Source organism: Pterocles gutturalis, unplaced genomic scaffold (assembly GCF_000699245.1).
Source record: "Pterocles gutturalis isolate BGI_N339 unplaced genomic scaffold, ASM69924v1 scaffold7237, whole genome shotgun sequence".
Taxonomy (NCBI): domain Eukaryota; kingdom Metazoa; phylum Chordata; class Aves; order Pterocliformes; family Pteroclidae; genus Pterocles; species Pterocles gutturalis.
In genome coordinates, this window is record NW_010115516.1 from 124694 (window position 1) to 152583 (window position 27890).

General features: G+C 40.2%; 1 protein-coding gene across 1 annotated transcript in view; it reads left to right on the plus strand.

The window, feature by feature from the left end:
* SDK1 (sidekick cell adhesion molecule 1) overlaps window positions 1-27890 on the plus strand; it is a gene marked incomplete at its 5' end in the record, with an annotated part of 281508 nt that overhangs the window by 124057 nt on the left and 129561 nt on the right. The window contains 7 exons of the mRNA XM_010075218.1: window positions 6553-6664; window positions 8087-8277; window positions 16598-16681; window positions 22883-23077; window positions 24307-24423; window positions 24606-24773; window positions 26812-26914. Coding sequence (XP_010073520.1) covers window positions 6553-6664; window positions 8087-8277; window positions 16598-16681; window positions 22883-23077; window positions 24307-24423; window positions 24606-24773; window positions 26812-26914 — 970 coding nt within the window. The remainder of the gene's footprint in view (window positions 1-6552; window positions 6665-8086; window positions 8278-16597; window positions 16682-22882; window positions 23078-24306; window positions 24424-24605; window positions 24774-26811; window positions 26915-27890) is intronic.

Below are 27890 nucleotides of genomic sequence, written 5' to 3' on the forward strand. Positions count from 1 at the left end.
CAGTTCTCGCAGTCTGTGTGAAAGTCCTTACAAAGGGGGGAAAAAAGCTGTTGGAAATGTGGCTGTTATTTGTTTAAACATTTGGAAACATTTATAGAGTGATGCTAGCTTTTTTTTTTTTTTTTTTTTTTTTGCCCTTGCCCCTATTCTTTTGTCTGTATGTATTTCAGTGGATCCTTTCAAACTTGTTGGACAAGAAAAGTTTGGCTTCTTTAGCAAAGTAAAATGAAGACTGGGAAGGAATATGATTGTTTTCTATAAATTATAAACATCACAGGGGGAGAAAACAGCTATTTAAGCTAAAGGAGGGCTTTGGCAGTAGAACAAATGGGGTCCATTGGCCATGAATACATTTAAACTAGAAATTAGGAGTGGTTTTGAACAACAAAGCTCCAGGACACTTTCCAACCAGAAAAGTGGTGTTAAAAAACCCTCAATATTTTTACCACATGCCCCAGTACATTCGGAAATGGGATTGCATAATGGGATGTCAGAGAAACAGGGAACGAGGAGGTGCTTTCTAGTCCTCTGCTCCCAACAGAGTAAGCAGGAAGCTCTGTACATGTAAAATATATCTTCTTGGAAACATTTTTTTATAATGAATGTATTTTTTCATTTTCATAGAGTCACAGAATGGTTTGGGGTGGAAGGGACCTTAAAGCCCATCCAGTGCCACCCCCTGCCATGGGCAGGGACCCCTCCCACTAGCCCAGGTTGCCCAAAGCCTCATCCAGCCTGGCCTTGAACCCCTCCAGGGATGGGGCATTCTTTTGGCAGTCTCTCTCCTTTAAGACTCTGTTTCTGTAATATTGTAGGTCTGCTTGAGTTAGGAGTGGGAGTATTTTCACTCTCTTCAAACCTACCAGCAAGTACCTGAAGTTAAGAGCATTTGTAAGTGCTTGCAGAATTGCAAACTTGACTGGTTCAATCACATATTTTGTGGGTTAATTTCTTTGGGTAACTTTATTTTTGTAAGTTAAATGCATCAGAAGTACTGTTGTGGCATATATGGTGTGTCACACTGCCCCAGGAGGGCGAGGTAGAAAAGGACAGAGTGCAGGAGTTCAGGCACTGCTTTAGGATGTGGGCGATTCAGCCGCGGTTAAATTATGCAAGGCTTCCTCAACAGGTGTTGATAGAATCTGTTGTAATTGCTTCTCATTACCATCCCCTCCCTCATACACTGGGTATTTAATCTGTGATCTACTTGCTGTATTTGGTTATTTTATTCACCTTTTGTTTTTTGTTTGTTGCTTACTCGCGGTGGAAATGAATCGTGTTTGATCTGATAGGGGCAAAGCTTAGTCACATTGACGAAAGTATATTGAGTCAATAAATAAAACTGACCTAGATCATTCGCTTGTTTTGATTGCGCTGTGTTTTGTAAGCCTTTTTCATATCTGGTGGTTTATTCCTATGTCGTGATGTCTGGATCAAGACGAGGACTGTGTGCATAAGAATCCACTTGCTGGGATTGATTCGAAGAACTAGGCTGTTTTCAGCCATGAAGCAAAGATTTTATGCTGTTGCTTATTTACTTTTTTGAGTCTAGTTTCTCAAAGGTTCAAGATGAGAAATCATGTTGATATATACATGTTTGAGGAGTCTTAAGATATCCTCAGGTACTGAAAAGTCATAATTGTTCACTCACCAACTCTGTACCATTGGGTTGCTAATTATTTTATAAATACATACTTTTGACTCAAAACAACTTCTTATGGAGTTATGTTATTCTTCAAACTAAAGAAATATGACTAAGAATCCTTACAGGAACATCTCTTATTTCTCTTTACATCTAGAAATATGGGCAGAGACCTGTGCAGTGCCCAGTAGTGCACAGCAGCGTCACATAGTTCCCTTTTTGTGAAGATAGATTTAGTCCTTACTACAATGAAAGTGTAACAAATGCAATGGTAACCTTTTTTATCTTGGTACTCTTTCATTGTATAACCTGTTAACCATCACTCTAATAAGTAGAGAACAAATAGACAAGCCGTGTTTCAGGGTAGAGTTTTATGATGGAGAAATACACTTTTTTTTCATTATTTGTGTAATGCTTCTCTCTTGTGCCCGCAGGTGGTTGTCAGCGTTTGCTAGTCTGTTGATCAAGTTCCAGTTCCCGTTGTGCATCTTGTACTGCAAAGGGGAAGGGAAATTAATCTATTATTGATCAGGATCCAATTCCTGTTGCGTTTCTTGTACTGGAGAGGGAAAGGGGCATTAATCCATTATGGGTTCAAAATCCAAACCATCTGCAGGTTGCACCTGGAAAAAGTGGGATTTATTCCATTAGATAGTTTGTATTTGTAAGGTCTTTTTTTTTTCCCTCAAGCAGTCTTGAGATGCTGTGTGTTTGTCATTTCTCCTCTTTCTCATATTCCGTGTTACACAGGCAGAGATTGCACATTCTTAATGCCGTAATGTTGAACTATTTATATGTAATATTTTTGCTATTTGTATTGGACTCTTATCTCCTATTCCGCACTTTTCCTAATATAGGAATCCATAATTCGGTAACATGAAGCTCTGCATGTATCCTGCATAGTAATTGCAAAGACATTTCTGCATACCCTGCAAGTCTGAAAGTCTGTGGGAAGTTTATGGTGAAGGTTTTCTAATCTATTTCTCTGAGGATAACTTACAAATGGTTTCAAAGTTCTGTTAAAGTGTTCCATCTCCCCATTAATTTGAGGGTAGTATACTGGTGATCTTTTCTGTGATGTGTTTTTCTCACATAGACAAATTTCTAATATGAAGAAGTAAATAAATTTTTGGATACTGATTCCTGTGGGATTCTTTATTAGGGCTGGTTTGCACTGTATCTCTCTAAGGTGAATTTGAGCATCCATTGAAGTAATACTCGTAATATTCTGCTCTGCAAACACAGATATAGATAAATTCTGCATGCCATAATGTAAAACTTGGGAAAGAACTGAATGTTTATACATTTTGGAAGGGGAAAGTACCTTCTGTATCTTCAGCCATATGGTTTGAGTGAGATTTCATCTCTGTTGGGAAAATTAAGCACCCAAATGGTGCTGATCAAGTCTGTGATCTTTAAAAACTCTAAATTACAATATTTAAAATTCCTTTTACCTTACCTGGCAATATATGTAGAGAGATAAAAACACTGTCATTTCCAAGATTACAGGGCAGTCTACGTAATTACTGTATTTAAATAACAGATTAAAAATTCTACAGCTTGCCAGGATTAGAAAATTGGTGTTATCGACCCCTGGGGACAGGTTTCCTTCTCGGTCAGACGGGAGGGGAGAAGGGGGAAAAGCTGTGTGATCCGAGATCGGCGTTGTGCAGTGATACACAGCCACTGGTGATAAAACCAAACAGACCGTGCAAGAGGTGTTCACTCTTTCTTTTTCTCTCTTCCCTCAATATATCTCTGCTTCGTGCAGAATTGCCAGGTTCTTGTATTCCACAGTAGAGTGGAGTTTCTGTTCAGAGGGGCAGAAAAAAACCTCACATCTCCTCTTTGCTGTTTTCTGTGGTTTTGGCTCTTTTTTTTCCCTCTTTTTTAACATGTCTAATATAGAAAAAATAATACTGATGCCAATTTACCTTAATATTTTGGGTGGTGAATGGCAGCAGTTCACAAAATGCTTCATAATTAAGGCAGTGTCTAATGAGAAAAGTTGTTTTCTACAAACTCTTTTTTCCCCTCTTTCTTAACATGTCTAATATAGAAAAAAATAATACTGATGCCAATTTACCTTAATATTTTGGGTGGTGAATGGCAGCAGTTCACAAAATGCTTCATAATTAAGGCAGTGTCTAATGAGAAAAGTTGTTTTCTACAAAGGATTTTAAAAGAAAATGTCTGTTTACTAACAAATTCTGCATTGCATTTTAGCGTAGCACCAGTGAAGTAAAATCATGTCAGCGTGCTGCATGAGGGGTAGGGGAGGGATGGAGTGGCTTTAGTGACAGGTAGGATAAGAAACTTGGAAAGTCTGGGTAGTTTTTCATTATCTGATTGTTTGAATAGCTCTCTGCCTTCCACAGCCAGGCTGAAGTCTGGTTTGCTGCGTCATATCATCAAAACAAAATCACAGTGTTACTCCTTATCTAGATTAGAAGCCTGGCTACTCTAGTAATATTTCTATTTCTTATAAAAAGATGAAGTTCTGAAAGGATGGGGTGGACATACAGATCCCACATGACAGCCCTGCTGAGATTTTTTTACTTTAAAGTAAAACTAAATTCCTTCTTGGATATTTCGAGCAGCCACAAAGCAAAGTTGCAAACTACACCCTGCAAAAGGAACCAGGGGAATGTCTTTGAGTTTTGTTTGGCAAACTCAAAGAGTTGAGAGTGGATTACGGCAAATGTTGTCTTTGTGCTGCAAAGGGAAACTTTGAATGTCTTTGAATACGAAATAGCGATACGTATGCTGTCTACGTATTGTTCAGCTAATACTTTGGAATGTTGTTGTTTTCTAGATACACTCGTTATATCCACAGCTGACCCTTGCAGGGATATTACTTGGAATCCAAGCCCTAACCGTTTTGATGAGCCCTCTGTATCATGTCTGTGTTAGTTCACCCACTCAAAGTCTTTGTCAACAGCCTGCTTTTAATAGATTTGTTTCAGGGACGGTATGAAATGAAAATAAGCGCTTACTGTGTTTACATTCTTGTTACGATTAGTAATGAAGTCCAAAAAGTTCTTGTGTTTTGCTGGTTGCAGGCGCAGGAACGTGCACTTTTATTACCCTGCTTATCTGCTGGCTGCACAAAGAGCCGTTTGCGGGTGCTGAGCTCCTAGAGGTTCCAACAAAGCTGGCTTCTGTTCTTCGGCTGGTTTCAGTGGGGTTGAGCAGTTCTTCAGGGGAGCTGATAATTCGAACAAGTGGTTTTCCTCTTTTACAGATGAAGATAAGAAACGATTATTGCCAAATCAGTAACTTCTTTGTTGATCTTTTAGCATTTACTGTTGTAAACCTTCATCTTGCGCTGAAGCAGTGGTGAAGTAATACCGAGGTTATTCCTTCTCATCAGTAACAAGCTACTAATCCGATGGCCGCTTGTTTTCTATTTTTTCAGTTACTATCTGGAAAATTCCTGCCATGAATACCTTTAAGACCACCGTGGAAAACTTCTTAGAAAAACAGATTTCCTACCTGATAGCATTGTATTTCCAGGAATGTTGTTGAGCAGAAGTAGGATCTACTAAAAGCTTGGTTTCTGAGATCCCTTGTGAGCTGTGTATGTACGCTGTGTCAGGTCAACAGAGCATATTTATAGGAAGAAATAAATGTGTTCTTACCACTTCCTTAAGTACCATTCTTAGATGCTTGAATGTATTCAGATATGCAAGTGGTATTCTTAAATATTAGAATTACACTGCATGCTTCTGTCTCCATTAGTACGCTATTTGCTATCAATTACAAAAATGTCAAAAGGTAAAAATTTGTCATTCGGGATTCAGAAATGTGCCAACCTTCTGAACTTTCTGAGCTCCACTACCAAAACTTTTTCTATCCAGCAAGTGAAAGTGAATGCCAAATGGCTTTTGGCATGCCGGGTACGAGCTAAGTGAAGAATCTTCTGTCCGTTTTCTATTCTTTAGGGAATTATCTTCAAAGAGAGCGTTCAGAGTTCATACCTTGCATTTGCCAGTTTCCCTTTCCTCTTAATGGGCATGGGATAGCCTCCTTTGCAGAAAACACTTGGTGAACTGGCTTGATTTTGCATCAGTTTAGCTTTATTTTCATTACTTTTCCCTATAATTCGTTTATTGGATTCTGTATCTTTAGAAAATTGTATTACTCTGTTATTCAAGTTAAAAAATAGCTAATTTTTCTTTCCCAAATGAGTTGCTTGAAGCAAAGTACCTATGAATACATGGGTATTTTAATTTACTTACTAAATGTATACAGAGAAAATTTACAAGCAGCCTTTTTACCATTTTTAAGTGTCTGCTGACTGTTGCATAAGCTAAATTATTTACAGTATGATGCCTCACAAAAGAGTAGCAGATTTGGGTTATTTACTTTCCTGATAAGAAAAAGGGATTGAAGTTGCTGTGATATGCTGCTTTGTTAATTTTATATTTGTTCCCCAGTGTGTAAAATCTTTTTAAAGAACTAACATGAGTATTGGCAGGCTCTTTTGAAATGGTATGGAAGTGGTGAGATTAAACAAAACATGAAAAGGTCTTAAAAATATAAGTCAGCAAGTGTTTGATAAAAATAAAAGTGTTCGGCAATAGAAAACCTTTAGGATGGTTAATTTATTTGCGCTCTATTTGAACATGGCCCCAGCACTCCATCTGGGAGTAGTTCTTGGGAGTTACGTGTTTTGAGCGATACCAAGCTGGGTCTATTGAAACAGTGTGTTTGTAGAGGATAATGAAAGCCATCAAAAATGGCCCTGCTGAAGATCTCCCCTTAATGAGGAGATTAAAATCCACAGTGGTGTTGAAGAGTGAAATTTGCAGCTGTGTCGCAGGATGAGATCCTTTGCCCGGAACGTGTCAGTCCTTGCCGTTTGCAGATGTACCGAATCTTCACAAGTTTTCTTTCTGCCCATGCAGGTGCTGGAGACCTGTCTGACACCGCGGCTCCCGTCATCGTAATTCCTCCTCAGAATACCAGCGTGGTAGCAGGGAGCAGCGAAGTCACTCTGGAGTGTGTGGCCAGTGCAAGGTATTGTGAAAGCCGCGAGGTTCTAGGGAACTGATTTTAATGCACTGTCCTTTGCTGAGAAGGACACAGGAAGATATTTTCATTTTTTTTTTTTTATTATCTTGATGATTGAAGCAGAACGTGGCATGTGGCTTGCTCTTCAAAGTAACCTTATGAATAATCTTGTTTGTCCAGCGTTACTGGATTAAACGTATTGATTTTTCTGGCCAAATAAGGATATAGGCAGAGTCACTTTCCCACCTGTGGCACAGTGAGGAGAAGAGGTATGGTGGTGTTCCATCAACAGGCGTTATCTTAAGGAAAAAGTTATGTTCAGGGTTAATAATATTTCAGCTGCATTGCCTATGGACATGAAAGGGGATATTGTTGAACAGTCTGTGCTTCCTAATAAATCAATTAGTGAGGATCTCCTATGAACTGATTTATTACAGATGCTCTCGTTTTGCAGAGATTATTGCTCAACTGTTCACAGTACACCACAATACAGAGTGCACAGCATTCCTCCTGTGTTGCCATCTAGTTGGGCTGGAATAGCTTTGAATTCCAGTGGAAGTAAAGAGCTGAGGTCCTCAGACCAACTGGTTCACTTTCCTCTCTGAGGGCAGAGATGTTCTTGATATGAATCATAGAATCATAGAATCATAGAATCATAGAATGACCCGGGTTGGAAGGGACCTCAAGGATCATGTAGTTCCAACCCCCCTGCCTGGCAGGGCCACCAAACATACACATTTACTAGATCAGGTTGCCCAGGGCCCCGTCCAACCTGGCCTTGAACACCTCCAAGGACGGGGCATCCACAACCTCCCTGGGCAGCCTGTTCCAGGGCCTAACCACTCTCCTAGTAAAGAACTTCCCCCTAACATCCAACCTAAATCTTCCCTCCTTCAACTTGTATCCATTTCCCCTAGTCCTGCTATTGTCGGCCCTTTCAAAGAGTTTACTCCCCTCCTGGGTGTAGATTCCCTTCAGGTATTGAAAGGCTGCAATGAGGTCACCCCGCAGCCTTCTCTTCCCCAGGCTGAACAAGCCTAACTCCCTCAGCCTGTCCTCATAGGGGAGGTGCTCCAGCCCCCTGATCATCTTCGTGGTTAATATTGTTTTGGGAATTGAGTTGTAATGACGGCATTGCTCATGTAGCAGATTCCCACAGCAGTATTTCCTCCTTTTGCTTAGAGAAATCAAATTATTAGCACTTCAGTTCTATTGCTGTATCAGTTAACTGTACTTGCATAATGCCACTTGAGTAGTCTGTAGTCTTGGTGTGTAGAAGTTACACATGCATTTAATTCTTGATAGTGAATGTCAGGGAGAGAGAAAGACTTGGAGAAGATTTATGATGTATATATAACTGCAGACAGTTATTCTGTGATATATATGTTTTATTGTTGTATTTTTATATTTTTTTTTAAACCTTGGCAGACCTCTTGAGAGACTAAGTGTGACCTGGAAGAGAAATGGAGTAAAAATAACCAGTGGCATTAGCAGTTTTGGGAGACGACTCACTGTCACCAACCCAACCTCTGCCGATGTGGGGATGTACGTCTGTGAAGCCAAATTGAGAGACAGCACAGAGGAACCAGCAAGAGCAAAAGCCTTCCTTTCTATAACAGGTAATTCTCAAGGCTGTGTGTTTTTTAGTAAAACAGGCTCTGGACTGAGGTATAATAGGAAATAAAATTGATATTTTAATATTTCATTGACCTTACATTTGAACCTTTCTTCGGAGACCAGAACAAAGGAGGTGAAAGAGGGTTATCTTCCAAATTAATTCAGCTGTTCTTCCCCATGAATATAAATTCATCAAATAGATATTTTTTTTTTAAACACTGATGTGATTCTGAATCTCCTGTGAAACTATACATTTAATCAGAAGCTGGGGAAATACAGTAGTAAAATCCTTATTGGGCAGCTTCCACATCTTGGCTTTTAGGTGCATTAAATCCTGATTAACTCCCAGCTTGCTTACATCCAGTTTTAATATGTCAAGTGCCTGTATTTCCAAAAGAAGCCTTTTAGAAGCACTTCTGTGCGTTGTCTGCAGCAAGGGCCGGTCAGAGGACCAAGGACATTCCTGAGCACACAGGCAGGCAGATATCATTGCGGAGGTAACAAAAGGGAGAATGAAATATCATTAAAATCAAGGCTACGTGCTAGGGAGCTTTGAGTCCAAGGGAAGCTTTGGACTTAATATTTTTAAAGGGACAGCTGTGCTCTTCCACGGGTCTGTTTCCACCATCAGCTCTGTGCTGGAGCTTTGCTGTAGCAAGGAGGTTGTCACTGGGAGATGGTAGTTACTGACCATGCCATGTCCCGATAGAATAGCACAAATTGGCACGCTGCACACGGTAGGACGTTTAGAATAAAAGAGATGGTTTAGAACAGAGACTTTTAGATGTTTTAAACCAGAGCAGATTGTATAAAGTCTATTTTTGTGTAATAGTCCCAGTAAGAACTGTGCAGGTGTCCTGGACAGGTTATTCCTCTGGCAATGATAGAAGTCTCGGCGTCGATCAGAATTCATGCACACCCATGTCTGTAGTGCATTGAAGAGGGAATTCAGCACGTAATTCTGTACACTCTTTGAGGCTTTTGAAAGTACTATTTTAAAGACTCTGCTGTACGGTCTGTATTCTACCGAAGCAATTTATAGCAGTTCGTGCTAAATGAGAAAACAGCTCTTCCCTGCACAGAGCTCAGTTCCAGGTTCACTGGTAGCACTGTGCCTCTATTATATTGATTACCTACTGGATGAAGCTTGGTTCCAGTCTTTTTCTTCGTACTCTGTTTCTTAGAATTATTACCTCATGGCTTCCTTTCCCTGTAAGAAGCAGAGGTGGGTTTCACTTATTTATGGTTTTGGTTTAAACCCTTCCTTGTAAGATTTTATTGTGACTAGTTTAACTTTGCTGCTGTGCGGTCAGGTCCAGCCTAACGCAATACTTAGAGCAGCCTCTGGGTTAATGTAAAAGATTCTTAAATACAGTTACAATGAAACTGAGAAACAATTGTTAGGGAATCCTATTAAACTAGCAGTGCTGCCTTTCTTTAGTAGCATACCTGCTCTCTTATTTTCAGATGTTTTATTTATTTCGTATGCAGTTTTAGGGGGCTGTCAGGGAATGCCGTTATGAAAAGGTCTGTAGATGAGAACAAGCAGATGAAAGAAAGCAGAAACAAATTGGTTACCAATTACTTTTATTTCCTTCTGATGGAACAAGACACTTCAGTTGCAGGTGTTTACTCAGTGTGTCAGCAAAGCCTGATAGATTTCTTTATTTATGAGTTTCCTGAGCTGCAGGATGGATCTCTAATTCTGAACAGGAAGCCAAATCAAAGGATTAGTAGTTAATGCATAACTTATATTCAGCCTTAGAATTCTTGGATGGATCTGGCTGGCGTTTAATTAGTCAAGGGATGGGTTCTAGAGGAAAGTGCAGACTAGATTCAAACCTGAGGATTTTTGCAGTGTATCCCTCATAGTCTGTTGGAGTAGCGCTGACAGATAATCAAGTGTGCTTGTCCATCTGCGTGCATAAAATAATCGTAGTGTGTACACGTTGATAGTGACCTGATAATGAGCTGTACTTCTTGGGAGAGTAACACAGTGTGGACTTAATAAGGGGCCTGGACTAACAGAAAAAAGAAACTGTGTTAAAAGAAGAGGTTTGTTTTCAAAGTGATTGGGATAAATCTAATACAGACCCTCAGTAGTATGGTAATGAGAGCTTTTGTGGATTAATAGAGAAAAATATTTTTCTCTATTAGCAGGTAGAATTGGGGTAGTGATAAAAAGATGCATCAAAGATACCACAAATGCTGAGTTAATGGAAGCTTTTTTTGCAAATATATCAGTCCTTGCCTTTCCCAGCTAAGGGAAGTCACAATGTGAGTGTGGGCTCAGATGGTAGCAGGAGCTTTATTAGAAGGCAGCAGAACTTAGCACAAAGGCATGAACTCAGTTCAAATTATTATTTCGGACCTACAATATTATCTCTGAAGTTTTTTCTGAATGCTTTTGAGAGTATGTATCAGTTTGTAAATTAAAATCACAATAGTATTTGAAAAATCTGAATCTCTAATGTAATAAAGTAGTACTGCATAAGCAAGATGAAAATCCTCTAGTCTTGTGCTGCCCTGCAATTTGCTTCTGAATATGGCAGAGAGCTTTCTCACATCTTCGTATTGTTCCAGGAAAGATAAACTGAGGTGGTTCCAAACCTTGGTTTTATTAGCTGCAGTTGTTATAAATTTTTTAAGGGTAGCGTGTTCCTCAGTTGGCAAAGTAACAGTTTGGGAAAGATTTGTTGCAGATTAGATAAGAGTACATTTGTTTTATCACTAACGGTTTGAAGATTAAGTAATTTAAGAAGTCTTCTCATAACTGAAAACTGAGCTATTCTTAAATTCTTTCGCTCCAGTTCTGCAAGTTCTGTTAGCGACAAATTACAGTAGTCATTTTAAAAATATTGTTCTGTGGGAAATTATTAATTTTAGGAGCTTAAGAGTGTGAGGAATGAAACCCTTTCACTACGTGAAATCCATACTGCTCTTTAGATCAGATGCAGTCAGAAAGTAAAATCTGAACAAACTAAGGAGGCCAACAATTAGAAAGAATGACTTGCTATCATGAGGTGCTGAAGAACGAGTAGGATGGGATAAAGCAGAATCACAGCAGAGGGCTTCCCTTCTTTTTGAAGTGGTTTTGTGCCCAGAAGAACTATGTTAATAAGCGTATTATTCTCATCTTGGTATTTCCTAGAAAGAATTTTTCCATCCCAGCTGGATAGATTTCTTTCTGAGAAGCGTGGAGCAAGTGCGGAGACACAGAAGTGCCTCCCTTGTGCATTGCACGTTGTTAATGAATCTACATTAAATGTGTGTATCACTGCCAGAAACAAAGTTATTTTCCTCTCCAGCTCATACCTTGTGCTCAGATCACTGGAAACAAAAACTCTCGTGGCTCCAGCTCAGACACTTTGAAACACTACAAATGATGTCTTGCAGGCAAAGGAAAGAATTATTCCACGATGACTGTGTTCATGTCCTGCGCATAAGAAAAGAATACAAGTTTTCAAGAAAATAATATGAAATGTCTTTGGACTTGCCTAAACTACAGTTTGGGCTCAAAGCAGACAAATGCTGACGTTTTCTGATCTGGCCAGCCTCAGAGGTTCTTGAGATGGATGCAGACGTGTTGCCTTGGCCCCAAGTACACACAGGACCTATACCACCGTGAAGTAATGGGACTTTTGGGAAGTCCGGTTCTGTCTCTGGCATTCAGAAGAAGTTCCCCCTTCTTTCAGTGCCACCAGCAGATGTTTTCCCTGTGCTGCTATAAGGTTTTAGAATGCACAGACTGAACCCCGCAGTAGGGGTCTTAGCAAGAAACTAGGAGAACCTTTTCATCTCTGTTTTAACTTGATATTCATGCAAAGAAAAAAAATCCTGCTTCAGGGGGTGTGTTGGACTTGCATGCACAATGTGGATTCTCTCCCAGCGTGGATGGTCTGATCTACTGTCTGCAGTTATGGACTTTGTACCTACGAGGGGCTCTCAAGTTTCCCGTTCCCCTTTCTTTTCAGGGTATTCACCAAATAAATTCGTTTATGGTGATGCTAGGGAAAATCCTCCATGTTTAAGGCTCAATCTTCCTCTTAAATAGCGGGACCAAATTTCTGAGTAATGCAGGAGTTTCAGCTTTGGAGGAGCCCCTGGGGCTTTCTCTGTTCTTTCTGACTTTCACATATGTATCTAGGATTAGGTCACGCATCTCCAATGCAGCTTGAAGGGTACGTAACGGATGCTGACTGCTTTCTTTTGAATGTTAAAATCAGTGACCATGTAACTCTGCGTGGGGAAAGTCAGAACAGTATCAAATTTTGCAGGCTCCCAAGGGTTTTGCAGAGAGACGATCTTTTCAATGATGTCTGTAGTGCAAGAAAAAAAAACCCAAAACCCTCAACAACTATTTAAAGGATGCATTTATATTCAGATATTCTTTTTCCCCTTTGCTTGTTCTTGACCTTTGAGTTAAGATCAGTCAAACACTAACACAATATCCGAACATTCCAGTATCTGTTTCTTTCAGCCTAATATGAGATGTGACCTCTCATTGCATCGCACGCTGCGCTGCCAGCAAGGTGGACGCAGTCCTTTCCTATTCTAACTATTGTGATTCTATAATTTCAAAAAAATAATTTCCATGTCTGACCTGATACCAAGAGACTACTGTCATTCCTAGAAATTGCCATGTCTGGGGGCTTGGGTCTGGCGTGTTATATAGTTTGGAAGACATTGTGGCTTCACCACACATATTAAATTTCAACACATGATTATTGCCTGCAACAATAAATGTTCAAATTCATACTGTGTGATTCAAACTGAGCCTTATAAATATGTAATAGAGTCATATATACAGACAGACAGAATGCCCCTTGAGGATGTCATCTGACCCCTATAAATATTGCTGCATTTTTATAGCCTCTCTCTGACAGATATTCTCCAGGTGGTGTACGGCACCCAAATTCAGATACCCTGAATTTTTCACTTGCAATTTCTGCTGGGCCGGCAGACCCTCAGGCACACGCCTGATGTGCAGATGATGCGTATGACTCATCTGAAAAGCGGGCAGCCTGGATTTCAGTTGTCTAGCACCTGTAACTAGAGCTATTTCTTCCGCAGCCTGAGTTTTGCTGAAGCCATAGACCCTCCCTGCAGAGGACCTTTGGAGCATCCGTGTTGCTAGCATCAGACACGTGCATGTGGAAAAGCAGCACAGCCTGGGTGGAAATCACTGTTCTGTTTCCTTCAAAGTAACAAGAGTATACCTATGTGAATACTGCTGTGATTCACACCTTAAATCACCAAGACTAATTTTCCATGTGTATCAGACTTGCGATGCCACAGCACCATTGTCCATGGGGTATTCCAGATCTTCCAGAATTCCCTTGTGCGTTAGTCTTGTCTTCCCATCCAGGCTTATCTCTAACTCCAGGCAGCAGAAGCAGGTAGTTAATGATCAGTAAATTGTAGAGTTGCTTCTGGAAGGTTTCCCATGTCTGTGATTATCACACAAGAATAGGATCTGACCTCTCTAGGGGCAGTTGTTGCCGCAGCCTCTCGACCCTTCTGTGTCAATTGTAGCATTTGGCTGGGCTTCCAGCTGCAGGAATGGCCGTGAGAATAGTGTAAGGGAAAAGGTGGGTCTGGGCTTGATGAAGACTGGAAATCATAGCTGTTGGCACACCTACACCCTGAAGTCCTCTGGGAGATGTCTGTGGCCTTTAAATTGCATCGTTCTGCTGCTCCAGCTCTTTTTTTCTGTCTTGTCTGCTTCCATTTCTTTCTGCTTCTTAAAAAAAAAAAAAAAAAAAAAGGCTGATGTGAATCTTCCTTTTATAACATCACAGTCCCATTTGCAAAGTGACAGTTGTCACTGACTTGAAGTTCCTTGTCAGGTAATTCATTGCTCGATACGTGCTCACCTAAGCATCTCTTAATGTAATAAGTTTCTTCGAGGGTGGCATAACAGCCTGTGTGGGATTTCAAGGAAGGAGCACAGATTGTAGGAGAGGATTTTGGGAGAGGCACTGGGAAAGCAGACTGTATAAATATGTCAAGTGCAACTGCAGAAACTGTGGAGCAGCGGTACAGGAGCAGTGGTCAGGGAACCCCCACCGTCTCCCAGGTGACATTCAGCGCTTTGCAGCTGGACGGCGGGCCCGTGTGGAAGATAAATCTGCAGATTTATCACTGATGTGTGAATGTGTTGCTGATACAGGAGATGGTTTGAGAGCTGGTAGCTTCAGGTTGCCAAGGTAAGGTCAGAGTGCCTTATAAAAGGGAGGGTGGAAGATGTGCAGTCCCTAAAATGAGGAAAATACACTTGAACCTCCCTGACTGAAGAGACATCCGTAGAAGAAACACAAAGTTAGAAGCAAATGTCCGGGTGTGGGCGTATGTCTCTGGATGCTGCCTTGCTCCTACGCTGCTTTGACCACCTTTCACCTTTGCCTCGCCTCACCATCAAATTGCCATAGAATGAAAGGTTCAGATTTTCTTTTGAGAGATGGACAGCTGGACACTTACCTGCGTGTCCACAGACACTGTGCTAAAAGTTTGGAAATTAAAAAGATAAAATTCTGGAAAGTGGAGCGCAAGTGAAACATCAGACAAGGCTTGGGGGATGGTGTGAGAAGACAGTGTGCTCAGTTCAAACATGGACTAAGATGAATTGCAGAGGACTCAGCAACTCAGTTGATCAAACACGTCAAACAGTGTGCCATCAGTGAATTGCCATTAAACATTCAGCTTCTCAATTTGTTGTTTAGATTAACACATGAGATCATAGGCAATAAATCACCACTTATTATGCACGTTTATTAATAGCTTTATATTTGGGCAGTGAGGATCAATAATGTTAACATGTGTATATTATTAGAATATAATAAATCAGGTAGCTTGTTTTATTGGTTTTGCTGGGTAAATGAGTATTCCAGGCTGTTTTGTGACCTCACCTCCCCCTCTGCACAAGATTTTGAGGACTAATATTGATTGACTTTATTTGGAATGAATACAGAATTGTAATATCCACTGGTGCTCAAATGAGACCCCAGTTGTGTACACCCAAGCAAGTATTTTATTGTGGTTAGCGGGAAGGAGTGCTGGGAAATGGGGGTTTGGGTTCTGATCCCAGTGCTCATTGCTGTGTGCCTGCTGGCGTGTCGTGTCATCCCTGGGAAATGATTGCAACACTGTACTGCAGGTGGGAGCGGCAGAAATAAGATTTTGCAGGATAAAATGATGTGATTTTGGTTTTATGAAAATTCTAATGGCCTATCAATAATACAGACTGCACGTCTGGTTTTCAGACATGGTTGGTGAAGAGATTTGAGAGAAGGTCAGCTCATGACCTTGGATCTTGTTGGATGGGTTTTTTTTAAATATACTTGATTTCCTTAAAATGAAAATGCAAGTAACTTGTTCTCACGAGCTCCTTGCGTTGTCTTTTCTGTATTTTCTAAAACTTAACAGTGAGTTTGTCTGTGGTACAATAGTACTCTAGTTATATGTAAAATGCTTCTAAAAACAGTACTCGGATGATAATTGCATTGAACAGACTATGACAGTTTTTAGTTACCATCATAATTACTGCAACCTTAATGCCTGTGGGACTTTGACATGATGCTCTTCAATTTTATGCTGCATAGAGGAAAGAGCTACATGATATCATACTCTGCAATTTCTGGAATCTTGTCTTTGTTTAATTAAACGTCTAATATCTTTTCTTTAGTCCTAATGATAAAGTGTGGATCTTTATGATTATTGCTCTAACGTAAATTAAAGCATTAAATCTGTTTGCTTTCAAGAAATAAAACAGTTGAGAGGAATTTTTTTTAATTACGCTGCACTTATCCTCTAATGTCGGCTCTCTGACATGCTATGGCACTTTATTCGACATGCTTCATGCCTTGACGAGGTGGAATTTAGTTTAGATACTGAAGCAAACTATCCTATAAAACGCTATGTTGTAAATATAAACCTTTTTAAATCTCTTGGGAGGGCCTTTCTGAGCTGAGAATTAACATGTTCCATGATTCAGACCTATAAAATGAAAAGTAGCCACTGCTCTGAGTATTAATTTGCAGTGCAAACCCCTAAATCTTACCTTACATTGACTTGACTCTTTGGAATTCATACTCGGCGTAGCAAAAAATCCTTGGCTTTTTTATGATGCTTTTACTACCAAAAAAAAAAAAAAAAAGTGCCTTCAAATAGAGACAAACTTAGACAAGCTGGTAAATTTATAACATGATGTTAAATACAACGTGTGTGGAGAGGTTATGTGTTTAGTATCTTTAAACCAGCACCTACTTTTCATTTTGCTGTGGCTTTGTTTGTTTACTTCTGGTTCTTTTCCCCGTTCCACAGAACCACCGTACTTCACGGCTGAGCCCGAGAGCGTGATTTTGGCTGAAGTGGAGAAGGACGTGGACATCCTGTGCCAAGCGATGGGTGAGTGTGCAGATGTGTTCTAGCTTGGGTGAGCGATATATGTATATCCAGCACTGAAAAAAGCAGCTTATGTCAGCTTTTAATGTTTTGAGGCACCTGTGTTATTGCTCGTTATCACAGATCCCTGGAGGGGTTCAAGGCCAGGCTGGATGAGGCTTTGGGCAACCTGGGCTAGTGGGAGGGGTCCCTGCCCATGGCAGGGGGTGGCACTGGATGGGCTTTAAGGTCCTTTCCACCCCAAACCATTCTGTGATCCCAGGCACGAGGGAGAGGCCATCCTTTGCCCTTCAAAAATTGGGCAGTCCTTTAGTTTAGTTTAGACTTGAGTAATGCCAGCACATTCATGTTTGTCCGTTGGGCAGGGCAGCTCCTGCTCCTTTCCTTCTGGTAGCTTGCCTGTGCTTTGGAGTTGTTGCTGTATAACAGACATTAGTGTCTTGAGTCAGAAAATCAGTGGAGGTGAAAGTATGGCTGTGGAACCCGTCATTTAGAGTGCAAACAGTCAATATTTTCAACAATTCAAATGTCCTTTTTTCTAAAAATTGTGTAAGTCTTATATTGAATAGAAATGTCAGTGACTCTGACACCGAAGTGTAGTTAAGTGTTCTGCAGGAGGACTATTACAGGCAGTTTTTAATTGGCAGGTGCTTTAATAACATAAAAGGCTTCAAATGTCTAGAATTCCACCTGAACCAAGATGGTTTCTAAGACTTGGTTCCAGAGAAATAGAAGCACCACCTATTTTAGCACTCTGGTAAGACAGGAGGCATCATAGTCTTGTGATTAGAGCAGGTTTGTCTGTCACCAAACTGCTACACGACTTTGGCAAGTGACTGAGCTTTTTATTGTCTCACTTTCCCAGATGTGAGTTTAACAAGCAATGCACATAAAAATGCCCCAAGGTTCTTAGGTAAAAAGTGCACAACCTTGATTAAAAATAAAAAAAAAAACAAAACAAAACAAACACTCAAACCTAACTAACAACTTGTTTGGACGGGTTCTTTCTCCAGGTCAGAGCCAATAAAGACATTTTTTTATTGTGTGATTATATTATTTCCGCTATGATCTAAGCATTTTTTAATGTTCCTTGTAGGAAAGAGGCAACACTGCTTTTCTAGAAGGAAGCCTTGCAAATACATTACTGCGATAAGCGAGCACGTGTGCGAGCGTGCTCTGGTTGATGTAGAATTTCACAAGCCCTTGATGAGGTCTCTTACCAAAAGGCTCTTACAGAAATGAAGCTATCAGGTTATGAGAGACAAGGTCTTGTTGTTAATTAATAGCTTTTTAAACAAAACACAGCAGGACCTGCTGTCAGTGGAGTTCCCTGGGAATCTGTGGAGGAACCTGTGCTGTTCAACGTGCTCGTAAATGCCCTGGAAAAGAGGGTGAATAGTAAGATGATGATATTTGCTCATTATATAAAATTATTCAAGAGTCAACGTTAAAACTGACCACAAATGAGTTGCAGAAGGTTCTGATGATTTGAACTGACTCGACAATAAACTGGCAGATTAAATTATTGACAGAGATGAAATTACCCATTGCTATGCAGAAAAGTACGTCTTCTGAAAACACCAGTTCAGTGCCAAGCCGTGGTTCAAAGTGTTAGGTACTAGGAAGACAGGAATAGAGAAAAAATAAGAGAATGCCACTGTATGAACCCATGGGGCAGCACCCCCACCTCAAATACTGCTCACAGGTCTGCTCACCCTATTGGAGAGAGGGGTGTAGAAAAACTAGAAGAGCTACATAAAAGTAGGAGTGGTATAATTAGAGGTCTGCCATGGTTTTTGAATAATGAAAAATCAAATTGATGGAGTACTTTGTGAAACAGGACTGCAGGGTGAGTGCCATATGGGAAGGTGGCTAGGGGAAGGTGGTTCTGTATCTCAGTGCAGGAAGCAGAGGAGGCATCCAGGTAAATTTTCATGTAGGAGATGTACGATAAAGGAAATATAGTACTTTTTGAGAAATCATAAACTGTGGAGGTCACTGGTCCAAGCAGTAGTTAAGATCAGAAATAAAAAATATTTAGAAAAACAAAATATATGGATGAAAAATCCAGAAAGGACTATTACGTATAGCCATGTGTATGCAGCCTCTGGCTCAGGAAATAGCTAAGGCACAGATTACTGGAGCTGAGAAGGTGGAAATAGCATTTTGTCCTTGGGCTGTTCTTGCGTTTTGTGCCTGAGCATCCAAGACAAGACAATTTCAAGGAAGGAAAAGTGACGAGACAGACATTTATTTGGCCACATGCCACCAACTTTGTTTCAGCATGCAATACGACAAACATTGGCATTTTTTTATTGGAAAAGATTTTTCAAGTAGCAGAATTAAAACTAAGTTTTGTATCATTAGAGAAATTGAGTTTAAAAACATTCTGAGATTAAAAAAAAAAAAATTCAGTCCTGCACAACTATTTGATGAATTTCTGGACTATCTCACTATTTCACTGTCACTGAAAAAGCTTATCTGTTGTCTCAGATTTTTTTCGTCTGTTACAAAAAAACCCAAAAACCAAACAAAAAAGCAAAACATCAAAACCTGAAGGAATCAGGGAGAGAAGAAGTTGACTTCTAACTCATTCTTCTACCAAAGCTCTTCCTTTGAGCAGTTTAGCTCCCAAGGGGATTAATAGGGCACTCACTCATAACGGTTCTTGGTAGATGAAGTCTTCTTGGAGACATGGGAACCCTTACCAGACAAAACTCTTTATTTCTGCTGAACTCTTCTAGTGCACATCTGATTTGCTGATGAATATTATGCAGGAGCATGGAAACCTGTCTTCACGTGGATTATTTTGCTGAGTATCTATAACACAGACTTGCAAGGGGCAGGTGCTGGTATTAAACACAGAGAAGTTTTGATGCATTATTACAAAATCTGGCAATTGCCAGCATTGAAGAAGAGGGTAAATGAAGGCTGCTGTCTGCCTGCTCCGAGCTAGGAGCTGGAATAGAGCTTTGGGGGAACAGCAAAGCTGCCCCGTGCCTTTGCTATAAAGAGGAAGGACAGATTGCATTTCCTCCAGCCCCATCAAGTTCTGTGCACAAAGCCCGCTTGCCAAGTCCTGGTGCACTTTGGATGTGTGGGAGACAGATTAATTTCACAGTATAAGCAGAGATTAACTGTAAATAAAATTGCAACTTGCACAGACGAGCTTTACATTTCCCTGTAATGGAGTTTCAGTGTATCAGACTGCGCAGTAACCGTGCTCTGCTGTACGTCTTTCAGCAGCCGCTGATGCTGTCTGCGTTTGCAGTGGGTTTCCTTTAAATGCTTTTTCTTATTTGCTTATAGAAAGTTTAGAGCTGCAGGCAGCGGCGGCGGTGTCTGGGGAGTGCAGTTAATTGGACTTTAGTTCTACCTGTTTAGACAAGGAGATGGAAAGATGCTTTTGGGATTCCCCAGTAGCCCACTGGGATCTCGAGAAGGCTGTAAAAAATAAATAACAAAAATGACACGGTGAATATTTTGAGTCTTTTATATCCAGGTTCTTAAATAAGTTAAATTTGGCAAAGAGTCAAGCATCTGTTTCACAGATGGGGAAACTGAGCCTCGGATTGCATAAATTATTTGCCCAAGGTTACAGAGAAAGTGGCAAAGCCAGAACCAGCGTCTCGGATTCCTGCCTTCCCTTCTCCTCCATAAGACTAGATTAAATTGCAAGTGAAAAATAAACAGTGCTGCATACATGCTGAGAAATAAGCGTATTTTATTTGTTATTACTAGTCTTTCAGGCCACTCTGTAATCTCTCGAACAGTAAGGTAGGACAGATACTGCTTGGGAAGGTATAATCCAAAAGGTCTTTAAAGTGTTTTCTTCTGTTCACGATTTTTTCATCAGAAGTGTTTCGAGAGGAAAAGCAGCAAAATTCCTTTGGGGGTGTGGGGAGAGGAAAGGCTGTGGGGTAGGAGAGGGGGGGAAGAAAAGAAGCTGGGTTTAACTGTTTTTATAACCAAAAAGGTAGGAAAATTATAAAAGAAAATGTGTACAACTTGGAAGACAAATCTCTCTGGGAAGATCACTAAAGCCCAAATGAATGCTGCTGACAGGCGTCGGAGTGCTTAGATAAGATCCTATTATTCAGACTCATAACTTTGAGTAGAGGAAGATATCCGTAACCGAAATGTAGAAAAATAGAGATGGTAGTATTCAGTTTGTCAGCTGAGCCGGTGATAGGAAGGTGTATCTCACAGCGATTACAGGATTAGGAGGTTTGCTAATACTGTTAGTAGAATGGGATTTATGGAATGACACCGATGTTAAAGGTTTGAGTGTACTGAATGCAGGATTTCATTATTTCCTAGGTGCCTATCAAGGCTAATGTGTGGGAAAATGGAGTTGCTATTATTTAAACTTGAAATCATTTCCAGGCTTCTCAGCATCAGGAGAACTATTCCATTTTGCATCATCTGTTACTTCATTACTCAGTGATAATTTGTATTTGCCCAGGAGGATTTTCAAGAGATGAATAACACTCTCACCGAGAATTCTGAACGCTGAAATTTACACTAATTCTGTATATGGGCTGTTGTATGAAATTTAAATTATGCCTATTGCAAGCGACCACACTCCGTCTATTCTCTATCAGACAATGCACTCTACGTAGTGGATTTCTTCCTGAGATGATTATCTTCTAGATTATGAGTACATTTTATTTTATCAGCAGAATAAAAGCATCAGAGGTGATTGTAGTAAATGAGACATGTTTATAAAAGTAACTGCAGCAATTGAATGTTGGTTTTCCATCCTTCCGTGCGTTGTTTGTACATTCTTTCCAGCAGTTAATACAGTGTTTCTCTGTATCAGGAGACTAAGTACATGGAGAGAAGATATGAATGGAAGTATAATAGAATACTTTGGGATTTTTAAAAATTATAATGATGATAATATGGATCTTCCAGTGGCGCTTTCGCTCTGAGAACCTTAAGTCGTTGCCAGCGTTGCAGTGAAATTTATTGTCTGCAGATGCTGGATTCATCAGTGACATCCCATCCTTAATGCTTCTGCGATACGCTGCTTCTCTCTGTTCGGGCAGATTTCACGCACCCGTGAATTTGAGCCCACAGTTCCTTACCTTATTGCAAGAGAACGTGAAGCTCTGAGGTTTTAAGTGATATGTGTTCAAAAATAGCTACTGATGTATGAAAGTGCTGTATTTGGGGCTGAGATAACTTAAATCAGCTTGAAACCCTCGTGATCCTGTGATATCCAACCCCATAAAATATCTGCTTCACTTCAGACAGGGCCCCCAGCATGGGCTCGGTTGGGGATTTCTGGGATATAAAGATAAAACATGGTCCGAGTTGAGGAGCAGGATGAGAACGTCTGTGTCTGACTGTTCTAGGCTCCTGACACCTCCCAAAGATGATGATTCTCCAAAAGGAGAATCCCGCACTATTTGTATATACTGAATTTACAGCCACTTCATCCAGCTGACTGGGATGTGACTGCAGCAAAAATATGTGTGAAATAACTGTGTCAGTATTTGTAGAACACGCACATGAAAGGAAACAGGAATAAATGGCACTGTAAGTTATATCTAGGGTAGGATTTTTGTTCCTCCGCATGTCTGCATTTTTCAAATAACAGGTGAAGCTTGAGATGAATAATAATAATAATAATAAGTTAAAGCTGTCCCATTGTTGGCAAGATGCTGTTTGTACATCAGCTCAAACTAAGCTACTAAATTAGGACTCAAATACAGCCATGTGAGCACTTCATTTTTTTTTATGTGTAATTTGCTATTTCCTTTTTATTTTGACATCTTAGCTACAGTAGCACAGAAGAATCTTATTTGGGATGGAAGTCTTTTAGACTTGCTGCATCGCCACACTTCTGCTGTTTAAGTAGCATGATTCTGGCTTTCAACGTGAAATTGCTCTAAATCTTATTTTGTAGTAGCATGAAATATGATTGGGTGAAGAGAGTAATTTGATAACATGTTTTTCACAACATTCTCCCTTTCACTGTTTGCTGGTTTTATTCCCAAATGTTCTGCAGTGTATTATTACCATTGATAATGTAAAATGCAGCCTCTACTTATCAAAAGCAGCTTGTAAAAATAAAAATAATTGGTGTAGAAGGATGGGAAACCAGGGACATGACCATAACAGTGCTGGGTATTTTGACTACCTAAAACATGTTTTTCAAAGACTTAATAGTGAAATTATTATTATTTTTTTTAATAGGTGTTCCCATTCCCACCCTGACTTGGTATAAGGACTCTGTTCCTCTCAGCAAGCTGGAAAACCCTCGCTACAAAGTGCTGCTGAGCGGTGGGCTCCGGATCCATGCGCTGCGTCCTCAGGACGCTGGAATCTTCCAGTGTTTTGCGAGTAATAAAGCTGGGGAGATCCAGACGTACACCTACCTGGATGTGACTAGTGAGTAAGGAGCTGTGGTACGAGATCAATGAGTTGTCGTTCCTGTAGGCGACCCTACATCCATCAGATTTCTCCGTTGCTCTGTGCTGGTTTCGTTTAACTCACAGAACCTTGATTTTCATCGGGTGTAGCTGCCCTATCTGTAAGGAACCCCAAAATGTCCTCTGTGGGCTGAACACGATCTGCTGAAGCCTGTAGAAAAACTTTCCATGACATTAGGGGCTCGAGGTGAACTCTCCTATTTCATGCTACAAAAAGAGAACTTAGTGAAAAAAGAGAAAGGTTAATTGTGAAATACTTTTCTTTTTCCTCTATACTTAAATAATTTCATTCTACTGTAATGTGATTCTGTTCTGAATCTGAGCTACTGCTTCATGATTGTGCATGCTATCATTTTGTCTGCCTTTTGTCTACAGCTACATTTAGCAGGGGAAAGAAAGAAAGTTCAGGTTAAATGTCTCTTTTTTTTTTTTTTCTCACAAAATGTCTGATTAAATGGTTTTGTTAATGAAATACACTTTTCTCTGTGGAAGAACTACAAATCCTAGTAGTCTCTTTTAAAAGCTATTATTAACAGGCATTTGTATAATACTAAAACTCCTCTTCAGGAAGCTGATTTTTAGCCCAAGAGCAGTTTACACGTACTGACCAGAACTCCTACTGGCCTCAAAAATAGATCAGCTCCAGTTCAATATATATCCAGGAAGCAGCTGGGGAAAAAAAAAAAAAAAAAAAAAAAAGTAATAAAATGCAACTGGGGGAAAATAAGAGAGAAAGAAACTTGGAAAATGTCTTGGATAAGACTCAGGTTCTAAATTCTTTTGGCTGACATTTAAGTTTCAAAGTTAATGCCTTTCTCAAGTTGCTTTTCATCTTAAAGAACCCTGTTATGGAGATGAAAGAAAATAGTTTTGTTTATCTAGATTTCTCAACTTCCCCCCAAACACTCATTTTGAGCTTTATCTTCCTCTTTCTGTAAGCCATCTTACTTGTACATGTACAAGCACTGATAGATTTTTATTTTCCGTGGAGGTAATAAAGTGAATTAGCCAATTCCTAGGAGATGAATAATGAAAGGTTACAGTCACCGCTGAAAGGTTTTCATGTGTTATTGTCATGTCCTTCTCCATGATCAGCTCTATAAAAGTGGATGTGAAGTAGTCCATGATGATAGCTAAAGGAACTTTCTGATTGCTGATGCATTGAGCTTTTAAAATTTTTGATTCTAGACATTAAACCAGCATTTATCCAGCCTCCCGAGGACACTACGGTTACAGAGGGGATGACCGCAGTGCTAACCTGTGAAGTTTCAGGGGCTCCAAAACCTGCCATCTCCTGGAAGAAAGGTAGCCAGTTATTAAATCGTTGTGGAAAAGCTGTAATCCGTGTTTTCTTGTCTGTTCCTATCACTGAGATTCTGTAGGTCCATTTAGTCTGTAATAGTCTTTTGGAAGAAGTAGACTTGCAGTGGTTAATCCGTGCGGTTTGTGTGACACTCATCACGCTGGTTTTCCCTCCTGTGTTTCAGGAAACCAGACCTTAGCCAGTGGCTCAGTTCAGATCCCTCGGTTCATCCTGCTTGAGTCTGGAGGGCTCCAGATAACACCCGTTTTCCTCCAGGATGCCGGCAATTATACGTGCTGTGCAGTCAACTCTGAAGGAGCTCTGAACGCTTTTGTGATGCTGACAGTGTGGAGTAAGGATAATGCTTTGTTTAAAGTCTGACTTTAATCAAGTATTAATCAGTTTCTGTTGTATGCTCAGGAAATTTTCATAAGTAATTATGCTTTTCTAGCTAATAGAGATACTTGTATGATTTAATAGGAATAATGTATCTATTTTAGGAAACCTATCACAAATACCCTTTTTGTTTGTAAAATTATGCATATAAACTTCCACATTCAGTGAAAGGAAGTGTATTTAAATAAAGCTTCAATCACAATTACAGTTTTACTCAGGTTCTGCCTTGGCAAATCTCTCGTTGCAAATCCGACCTTTTAACTTGTAGATGTGGCTGTTTGCAGTTGGTTTCTGCCTCCAGCCCATGCTGTTAGTAAGGCTGCGGCCACGGTTACAATGGATATGATTTTCCTCACACCTTTGTATTTCTTGGTGGCCCTGGGCACTGTTGGAAGCCAAACGGAAGCACAGCAGACTCCAGCTACCCTCTCACACTGCAGATTGGCACGGCACAGGGCAACCCATGAAATTATTTTCTCCTTCACCATTTGCCCTTCATCTCTATTTTTTCAGTTTCTCTGTTGGGGTAGAGTCTGATCCAACAGGTTCACCTGTGTTACTCCTAAGTGAGTTAAATTTCAGTGTAACTTGGTTTTTGCTGCTAAAGGTAGGAAATAATGACTCCTGATCTGGGACTAAAAATAATTGTCATCAACACCTTCATTATTTTTAAATACAGAAGTGTTGTGGCCCTCTCTCCTTTCCTGTGCTTGAACTACTGGAGTTGCTGCTCACGTGTGGTGCACATTTGACATTTGTTCATCCCAAAACTGTGCAAGTTAAATCAGCGACATTTTGCCTTTTGAAATTGGGAATACCTGAAAACAATACTGGCAGGAAATGTAACATACTTGTGCCATGCGGCCATCATACTTATATCTTCTTGGCAATATAGAGTTGGTATACATACCAGGATGTTGTAAACTGAATGACATCCAGGTGTATGGAGCAAGTAAAGGAGATCCTTCCCGTTAATTGTCAGAGGCGTGGTTCTTATAGGTATTAAAGATAGTTCCTGTTCACTGCACTGGAGAGGGAAAAGAAAAGTCAATATAACCCAGTATTTATGTAGCAACAGCAGCATTATAAAGCTAGAAGGCATACGTAGGAACATCAGGAATAATGCTAAAAATTCCATGCTATTCGAGTTGGCTTTTGATTTGGCTGATGATTCCTTGTGCATGTATGAGATAGCTCAGTAGACGCTGATTATCTCTGTAGGGATTTGGGACTGATTAACATTATCCGCATATCTTCTGTACTCATCCTAGTTGTCTACCTGCTTCAGCTGATGCTATCTGCTGCTGCTCCTGTGTGTTAAGCATAATAGAGATCTTTCACACCAGATCTGGTTGCTGTAGTTACAGCAATTATTGTGTTCTGAGTCTCCAGGAGGTGCTTGAATGAAGATGTTTTGAAACATTTGAGTAAACAGCATATCTTTCTTATATAGAAAATTCAGGCTACCAGCAACTCCTCCTCCTTTTACCTCTTTCCTGGCTTTGATTAGATTGTAGGGAGCCATTTAAGTTTTCTCTTTCTGGATATTTTTCTAGTGTATTCATCTTGGCACAGATGTTCTTGGGTTTTGTTTTCCCTGCTCCAAACAGTACAACTTGTTTCCTGGCTAAATATATGTTTGGGTTCATTCATAACGCATTACGAGCATCCTTGCTGCCTTCTGACTTTAGGGAGTTGCCATAGATGCTTACCACAAGACAAGTGAGAGTTAGTACAGCTTTAGTGTTCTTCCTACTCGGATCACTGCCGACTCAGACTTGTACCCTCTGCTGCTTTTGCTTTTCTGCATCCCACAGCGTTCCACCTCTTCTTGACACAATGACCTTAGAGGGAGGGGAGCCTTCACAGCAAAGACTTGAAGAGGAATGGCCTGCTTGCTTTGAATGACAAATGTTCAGTTGCCTGCTCTCTGAGTGAATGCTCAAGTCAAAACGCTGTAATTTCACCTGAACTATGGCTTGTGTTCCTTTCAGACCGCACTTTCATTGTTCGCCCTCCTGAGGATAGCACTGTGATCAAAGGAACCACGGCCGCTCTGCGATGTGAAGCGACTCATGATCCTAGAATTTCAATCAGGTTGGTGGTGTCAGTTCTTGTTTGTGTGGTTTATCTGAGCTTAATTTTATAAGCTATATGAATAGCATTAGGTGAAAAGTTTCAGGACCCCAGATTTTAACACCAGACCCCTGATTACTGCATTATAAGGTTGTACACCGAATCATTAATCATATAAATCCCATCTTCCATTTCAGCCTTATGTATTATTTACAATGAGCTATGTTCCACTTCATGACTTCAATATAGCCTTCCATGATTTTACTGTCAAGGTTAATATACTATCAATAAAACCAACTTGTCAGAAGCTGATACTTAATGAGAGTAAAAGCCAAAGAGAAGGAATAGGATTTCAGAGGTGTTTACATTGGGGTGCATGAAAGCAACACAAGAGATGCCCATGTTCTTAGAAATGAGTCAATAACTAGGGGCTGTATTCTGCTTTAACTGTGTAAAGGAAAACAGAATGTCTCTGAACCATTAAGATTTGTGCTAGAGCATTTAGAGGAAGCCTACCTTTTAAAAATAAATTTACCGTGAAAATTCATGTAGTTTGAAAGCAACACAAATGAAAGAAAATGCAAGGAACAGCCTGGAGGGTGCTGGAAGGGTGAGCTGCAGAAAGAGCTTCGGAAAGAGAAATACAGGTGTAAAAATTTCATGTAGAGATACTTAATTGTAAGACCGTGGGCTATACGCATCTTTGACGTGTTGGTATGTGTGTTTTAATGGATGAGCTCTAGTAGACGTGGTCACAGCAGTTCAAGGTGTTACTGATTATGGCTGTCTAAGGTTATGGCAGTCTTAGCAGAGGTGGGCCAACACCTCGGCTGTATTTCAGAGTATGATGTTCTAGTGTAAAGTGCTGACGAAGGTGGACTTTAGAACTTGGACATGAGTACTTCACCTTTCCCGTGTAAAATATATAGTATTGTTTGTAAAATACATAGTAATTTGGATACAATTACATTTCTCATTCTGTTCACTGATCTAAAAC